This window comes from Oncorhynchus nerka, linkage group LG16 (genome assembly GCF_034236695.1).
Source record: "Oncorhynchus nerka isolate Pitt River linkage group LG16, Oner_Uvic_2.0, whole genome shotgun sequence".
Lineage (NCBI taxonomy): Eukaryota > Metazoa > Chordata > Actinopteri > Salmoniformes > Salmonidae > Oncorhynchus > Oncorhynchus nerka.
In genome coordinates, this window is record NC_088411.1 from 28,595,152 (window position 1) to 28,603,123 (window position 7,972).

At 44.8% G+C, this 7,972-nt stretch overlaps 1 protein-coding gene across 1 annotated transcript in view; it reads left to right on the forward strand.

The window, feature by feature from the left end:
• Positions 1-5,214, forward strand: part of kcnk12 (potassium channel, subfamily K, member 12) — a 66,649-nt gene extending 61,435 nt beyond the window's left edge. The window contains exons 2-4 of the mRNA XM_029685655.2: positions 1,858-2,221; positions 2,789-2,936; positions 3,086-5,214. Coding sequence (XP_029541515.2) covers positions 1,858-2,221; positions 2,789-2,936; positions 3,086-3,481 — 908 coding nt within the window. The 3' untranslated portion in view covers positions 3,482-5,214. The remainder of the gene's footprint in view (positions 1-1,857; positions 2,222-2,788; positions 2,937-3,085) is intronic.
• Positions 5,215-7,972: the final 2,758 nt, after the last annotated feature.

Consider the following 7,972-nt stretch of genomic DNA (forward strand, 5'->3'; position numbering starts at 1 on the left):
CTTCATGGGCCAGTTTTAGTGTGTAAACAATTAGGAAAAATGCAATACACCAATGGTAACATAATATTCTCTTACCTAATTTACATAAGTATTCAGATCCTTTGCTATGAGACTCAAAATTGAGCTCAGGTGCATCCTGTTAAATTCAATTGATTGGACGTGATTTGGAAAGACACACACCTGTCTATATAAGGTCCCACCATTGACAGTGCATGTCAGAGCAAAAACCAAGCTATGAGGTCAAAGGAATTGTCATTAGAGCTCCAAGACAGGATTGTGTCAAGGCAGAGATCTGGGGAAGGGTACCAGAACATTTCTGCAGCATTTAAGGTCCACAAGAACACAGTGGTCTCCATCATTCTTAAATGGAAGAGGTTTGGAACCACCAAGACTTTTCCTAGAGCTTGCCGCCCAGTCAAACTGAGCAATCGGGGGAGAAGGGCCTTAGTCAGGGAGGTGACCAAGAACCTGATGGTCACTCTGACAGAGCTCCAGAGTTCCTCTGTGGAGATGGGGGAACCTTCCAGAAGGACAACCATCTCTGCAGCACTCCCACAATTAGCCCTTTATGGTAGAGTGGCCAGACGGAAGCCAATCCTCAGTAAAAGGCACATGACATCCCAAAGGACTGTCAGACTATGAGAAACAAGATTCTCTGGTCTGATGAAATCAATATTGAACTCTTTGGCCTGAATGTCAAGCGTCATGTCTGGAGGAAACCTGGCACCATCCCTAGGGTCAAGCATGGTGGTGGCAGCATCATGCTGTGTCAATGTTTTTCAGAGGCAGGGACGCTCCCCATAAAACCTGGCAGAGCTTAAGAGGATCTGCAGAAAAGAATGTGATAAACTCCCCAAATACAGGTGTGCCTAGATTGGAGCGCCATACCCAAGAAGACTCGAGGCTGTAATCACTGCCAAAGTTGCTTCAACAAAGTACTGAGTAAAGGTTCTGAATACTTACATAAATGTGATATGCCAGAAACAAACTTGCTGATCTCCCTGTTCTCTGTTCATTGGTTGACTGAGTACACCAAGCCAATCTCTTATCCAATCAGTTATGTACTGATTCACATAATTCAAAGGTAGAGTGCGTGAGTGTGTACGTGAGTAAGCTGCAGTCTGTCTCTAACCTCTGACCTGTCACTTCCCAAGATAGGAAGTGTTCCTGTTCTTGTTCCTGCATAACTTAACACATGCTGCACACACACACACACACACACACACACACACACACACACACACACACACACACACACACACACACACACACACACACACACACACACACACCCCACAAATGTTTGACAGCTAACCCTCTTCTCTCGTCACCATCTCCACTTAGCTTTCACACTGACCTGAATTGACCAGGAAATGAGTAGACAGAACAAAGGGCCAGATCGTGCATCAACAGCAGAAATGTCAGTCAGTTACAGAGCTGAGCTTCATTACTGCATTACACACACAGCCTCCCAAATACTGATGACCTTCTCCAGAGAGGTATGTTTTTAGTAGTGTAGAATGCTAATTGAATGACGTTGCCAGATATTTAAATAGTGAAATATCACTCACTTCATTGAACTCGTCAAATGCTGGTAATGCACCAAAGTCTTTTAATAGACAGAGTAGAGCCTAACCTAAAAAACATCTTACCCCATGCCAGTAAATGGTGTCTACCGCAGAAATGGAGCATTCAGATGCCTGCAGGGATCTTCGAGGTTTATTAGGGCCGGACAAATAGACACAAATACTAATGCTGTGTTGGACGCCTTCCTCTGAGCCTTTAGTAGTTTCATCTTCTGGAATTAATCAGTCAATCCATCCATCTAACCCCATCTTTCTCTGTCTTCCTCTGTAGGTTTTGGGATGTCCACCCCGGTGACGGTGGCAGGGAAGGTGTTCCTGATCTTCTATGGTCTCCTTGGTTGCGCCGCCACCATCTTGTTCTTTAACCTCTTCCTGGAACGCATTATCACCCTCCTGGCCGTGGTAATGAAGGCCGTGAGGGAACGGCGCATCCGGAACTCCGGCCTCCTCCCGCCGGGTATCCGCCATGACTTCTCGGCGTGTTCGTTCCCGGGGTGGAAGCCGTCGGTCTACCACGTCATGTTGATCCTAGGGCTGTCTGCCATCATCATCTCCTGCTGCGCCTCAGCCATGTACACCCCTGTGGAGGGATGGGCCTACCTGGACTCACTCTACTTCTGTTTCGTCACATTTAGGTAAGGTAGCCTACTAGAGGTCGGAGGTTGGAGAAGTGGGCCAGTCAGCAACCGGCTGGAAGGCTGTCTGTATGAATCTTGAGTCTCAGAGAAATGCTGGCATCCTAGAGTATCCATGATATCATATCCTGTGCCCATGAGCAAGGCACTGCACTGTGGCTGGCCTGTTCTTCAACCTCTCGCTGGGTGTGTGTATTTGTGTTTCTTGGGTAGGGTCGCATAATTCTGGCAACTTTCTCAAAATTCCCTGGTTTTCCAGAAATCCAATTTGAAGGATTCCTGCAATTAGGAGAGAATAAGCCGGAAATACTCAGCTATCCTCGGACCCAGATTTGGATTTCTGGAAAACTGGGGAATTTGTGGAAAGTTACTGGAATTTTGCAGCCCTAGTCTCAAGGGGCTTGGGATAGAAAAAAGACAAATGGCAAGAAAGTAATGTTATTCTTGTTTTTATTTTTCTTCTTCCCCTCCTCCTCTTCCTCTTCTTCTTCCTTCTTTCTCTCTTCCTCCTCCTTCTCCCTCATTCTACTCCGCCTCCCCTTTTTTCTCTACCTCCTCCCCTGTCAGCACCATTGGCTTCGGGGACCTAGTATCAAGCCAGAGAGCGGACTATGAGTACCAGCCGCTGTACCGTCTGGCTAACTGCCTGTTCATCCTCATGGGCGTGTGCTGCATCTACTCTCTGTTCAACGTCATCTCCATCGTCATCAAACAGGTAGATGTAGAACAACGAGCACAATGGAAATAAGTCTGTCGACAATATTGTATTTTTAGTCCTTGATGCATTGTTGTGTTCAGTTAGCTGAGCCACCTCTATCTGTAACTATATCTGTGTTTTAACATCAGATTCCTTCCTTCCTTCAGGTGCTCAACTGGATGCTTCAGAACCTGTGCTGCCAGCGGTGCAACATCAGGTCAAACTCTTTCCCGTTGGGACGCCGCAACGCCATCCGGCCCGGATCGAGAATCCGTAAGGGCCGCTTCGGAATCAGACGCCCGCCCGACTCTGGGGATTCGGGACCCTGCGACAGCGACGCGGAGGGGGGAGGACGCAGACTCTCTGGAGAGATGATTTCAATGAAGGACCTGACGGCCTCGAATAAGGTCTCACTGGCACTCATGCAGAAGCAGTTATCAGAGTCCGCTAACGGTTATCCCAGGACGGTGTGTGGCGGCTCGAGACATAACGGGTTCTCTGGAGGAGTGGGCGCTCTGGGGATCATGAACAACAGACTGGCAGAGACCAGCAACTCCAGGTAGACCTGTGTAGTGTTTCTCAACTTCTGGTCCATGGACAGGCACTGGTCCGTGAGATGTGGACTTTGGTCGGTGAGATGATTGACTGACTTAATGTTTGCAGTCCCCCACGGAGTAAAGACCATAGCTTGTCAGTCTCTGACACAAGAGAGACCATAACCTGCTGGTCTCTAAGATAATAAAAAGGTTGGTATGAAAGGTTGAGAAACACTGGAGTAGACCCCTGCAGGGTGGTAGAGAATGTGCTTAAGGAGACTGAGACTGATGGGGAGAGAAACTGAGAGGAGTTTTATGGTCTTATGTGATTAACTTTATTTGCTATCACTCTTGTCATACTTGATTATGTCTTGTTGTTCAATGGAAGAGCATAATGATACGCATGAAACTGTTGGACATTTTTGGGGATGGAATCAACATCCTGTGATGATGATGATGATGATGATGTGACAGTTGGAATGATACTATGGGAAGGAAAGGAACCTTCTTGTAACTGTGCTTTTGAAGGTCAAAACACTTGAGACAACCATGGAAGGAATTAGTATAACATGAGGCCATAAGCCGACATATTGCTCTCTCTGACTCTAAGCCAGAAAGAACATTTTCACTGATAAACCATTGGCAATCTTCAAAATATTTAGTTAGCCATACCTGAGTAAATATCTGAGGCTGTGAGTATCAAACGTCTCAGAGGAATTAGTTAGCCATATGTATCAAACGTCTCAGAGGAATTAGTTAGCCATATGTAGCAAATGTCTCAGATAAGAAGTGCCGATCTAGGATCAGTTTAGCCTTTTAGATCAAATTGAATACAATGAACAGGAGGAACCTGATTCTAGATCAGCACTCCTTCTCCAAGATGCTTGATACATACTGCCCCAGATCAGTTTGACTTCTACAGCATACTGTACTGGAAGAGGCAACTCTGTGCGATCATGATGACATTATCATCATGATCGCTTTGGAGCTATTTCACTAAGTATGTCATTTATAAGTAGGTTTGAATGTATAGGTTGAGTTGGTACTGTACCTATCATTCAACACAAAGATAACTACAGTATGATATAGCACATATATAGCTATGCCATCCATGTCTCATTGTGAAGAACAATGGGAACTCATCAACATATCAGATCCATTTACAGACCAGGCCTGAAGTATGGAAGCTGAACCATAGAGAGAGCATAACGTGACCTTAGTGATAGCAAAGCTAGTCTCTACCATAGAAATAGAATGACTAGAATGAACATTCAAGCCATTCATGTCAATGCTCTGTGATGTATGGACCGGCACCCATATTGATTGTGCCTATGCGAGGAAGCACAAGCAACAAGTCATAATATTACAATGGTCTCCACCAATCATCTTGTACTAGTCTAATCTTAAACTCAGGTGACTGATTATTGGGGAAGAGGAGACCGGTTCAGCACGTCCCAAATCGCTTGTAAGGTGGAAGCAATATGGTGGAAGCTCCAACACTATACTGCTTATACCTGCCCAGACCCTTCGGATAGATCTGCAAATGTTGAGGGGTTAGGGACAAGGGGGAAGGGGGCTGGCTGGTGTTGTATCGGGTTGATGCTACTGCTGTAGTGTGTGATGTAGCCTGCAACTCCAGCTCAGTTATGTCAGTCAGTCAGTTCAGTGAGCTCCTAGTTAGAGATTCAGCACTGAGCCTGACTGTAGGGCTTCAAACAGTCATTTCCTATTTCTCAAGATGGACGACTGCAGAGAAGAGAGAGAGGGAGAGGGGGAGAGGACAGAGAGAGAGGGAGAGAGCGAGGGAGAGGGGGAGAGGACAGAGAGAGAGGGAGAGAGCGAGGGAGAGGGGGAGAGGAAGGGAATGAAAGTCGAGGGCCTCCTAGGAAGGTAACTAGGGTTCTTATCAGCTCAGAACATGTTTTAGGGCAGAGAGTGTTTGACATACTTTATGTGTGAATGCCGGCTAAAACTCCTCTTCTCTTCTCCTTTTCTCTTCTCATTTTCTCTTCTCCTCTCCTCTTCTCCCTCTCCTCCTCTCTTCTTCTCTCCCCTTCTCCTCCTCTTCTCTTCTTTTCTTCTCTTCTCCTCTTCTCTTCTCTTCTCCTTTCCTCTCCTTTTCTCTTCTCCTCTTCTCTTCTTTTCTTCTCTTCTCTTCTCCTCTCCTCTTCTCCTTCTCCTCCTCTCTTCTTCTCTCCCCTTCTCCTCTTCTTTTCTTCTCTTCTCCTCTTCTCTCCTCTTCTCTTCTCCTTTCCTCTCCTTCTCCTCCTCCTCTCCCCTTCTTCTCCTCTTCTCTTCTCTTCTTTTCTTTCTCCTCTCCTCTCCTCTCCTCTCCTCTCTTCTCTTCTCTTCTTCTCTCCTTTTCTCTTCTCTTCTCTTCTCTTCTCCTCTCTTCTCCTCTCCTCTCCTTTTCTCTTCTTTTCTTTTCTTTTCTTTGCTTTTCTTCTCTCCTCTTCTCTCCTCTTCTCTCCTCTCCTCTCCTCTCCTCTCCTCTCCTCTCCTCTCCTCTCCTCTCCTCTCCTCTCCTCTCCTCTCCTCTCTCAACTGAACTAAATCTGCCTGTAAGAAAAAGAAAACAGGAAAATGACCAAAATATTTTTTTTAAGTGTGCAACAATGAACATGAAATAAGATGTATTTCTATAAAAGGACTACTGAAGAGGAGGTTGATAGCCAGACGAAGGTATAGCTTGGTGAATAGGGGATCGTATACAAGTACTTTACATGTTAAATAGAGGAAATTTGGGAGAAGGGGAGTCGATTGAAGACATTAAAACGAGTTTCCCTTGTAGCCTTTCATCTCAAAGGATTCTCACACTTGACTGTCATTGATTCTCCTCGTTACAGATTTACAAGTCTTTGAGAGTGAGAGTGAGAGAGAGAGAGTCCTTGAAAGAGATAATAACATGAGTCCTGCAGGCATGTAGAATTAAAAGGTAAATAGATAAATAGAGATGGAAAAATAGAGCGAAACACAGAGAGAAAGTGAAAGAGAGAGAGAAAGAAAGGACTAATGCAGAGAGAAAGAAAGAGATTGATACACTGAGCAGACATAGAGAAAGAAAGAAAGAAAGGACAGATACAGAGAGCAGTTAAGAAGAAAGAGATACACAGAGCAGACATAAAGAAAGAAAGAAAGAAATAAAGAGAGACAGAGAGAGAAAGTGAGATAGAGACCCCTTCCCAGATCCAGATACACAGAATAGCACAGCCAAGAGCTCAACTCTCCCTGGCGTCCATCATTACCATCTCTCTCCCTAGTCCACCCACGCCTGCTATTGCTCGCGGGCTCTGCCATCTCTGCATTCAGCTCAGACACAGACACACACACACCGTACCCTCCTCTCCGACCGTCCTGTTACATTTGGTTTTTTTCACAGACTTATCGATCAGACATCTCTCTGTATATAACAACATCATGACTGTAAATATAACACTGGAACGTCTTACGAAAACGCAACTTGATCAACCGGTTGGAAATTACAAATAGATCCTTTGTTCTCCATGGGTGCCTCCTAAATGGCATCCTATTGACTATTTTCACCCTATTCCCTATAAAGTGCACTACTTTGATCCCGGACTCAAGGGTTCTGGTCCAAAGTAGTGCACCATATAGGGAATTTGGAACACATACCATGTATTTTTGCCTATTGATAAAACATCTATAGGTTGGAATGTTTTCTTTGCTCTGTCCCTGTCCCCGGGTTAAAAAAATAACTAGAGAAAATGACTCAGGTACTTGAGGCTTCAGGCTTGTTGTAGTTACCTGCATGCCGTTATGGTAAAGCCATACGAGATCGTTGTATGTAAAACAGATTACTCCATTTGAAATATATTTTTCTATAGCTGTAAATAACATACAGTATAAAAGAGAAGGCGAATGACACAGTTAGTTGGCTTTCCTGTGTAAAGAATAATTGAATATGATATGAATGTGTTGTACCCTGCTTTTAGTTGTATACAGTATATGATCTCCAGAATAAGCCATATTAGTGTCCAGGGCCATCTCTTTCTGAGATCATCTAGAATGACACAATGGACACTGAATGGCAAAGGTAGTGAGCACAGTCAGCTGCTACAATACAGCATATTTCTATGACGACGAAAGTGGTTAGACTTTCAAGGCTACAGGCTGCATATTGGTTGCTGCCGGCCAGAATGAAATGGTGACAATGACAAGTTTGGAATATGTAGTCTAGCATTTCAATAGCACCGGATTATATTACACAAGAGAACACACAGCACATGAAATACCTAGATTGTAATGTCTCGGCTGATTGGAATGTCAGCACGTTGTAGCAATGTAAAGATGTGCATCTCTGTGAGTCATTTGGCTAGTTATCCTCAACATAGTGGACTTCAAATCCTGGCTCATGGGCCACATCTGACCTGCAAGTCAGAATGTGCTGGCTTGTGAAGTGATTAATAATTCCAATCGGAATCCACCCAGAGGGAGGAGTGCCAACAATTTTTACATTTTATCACCCACAACCTGCCCTCAGAATGACTGCAATTATGA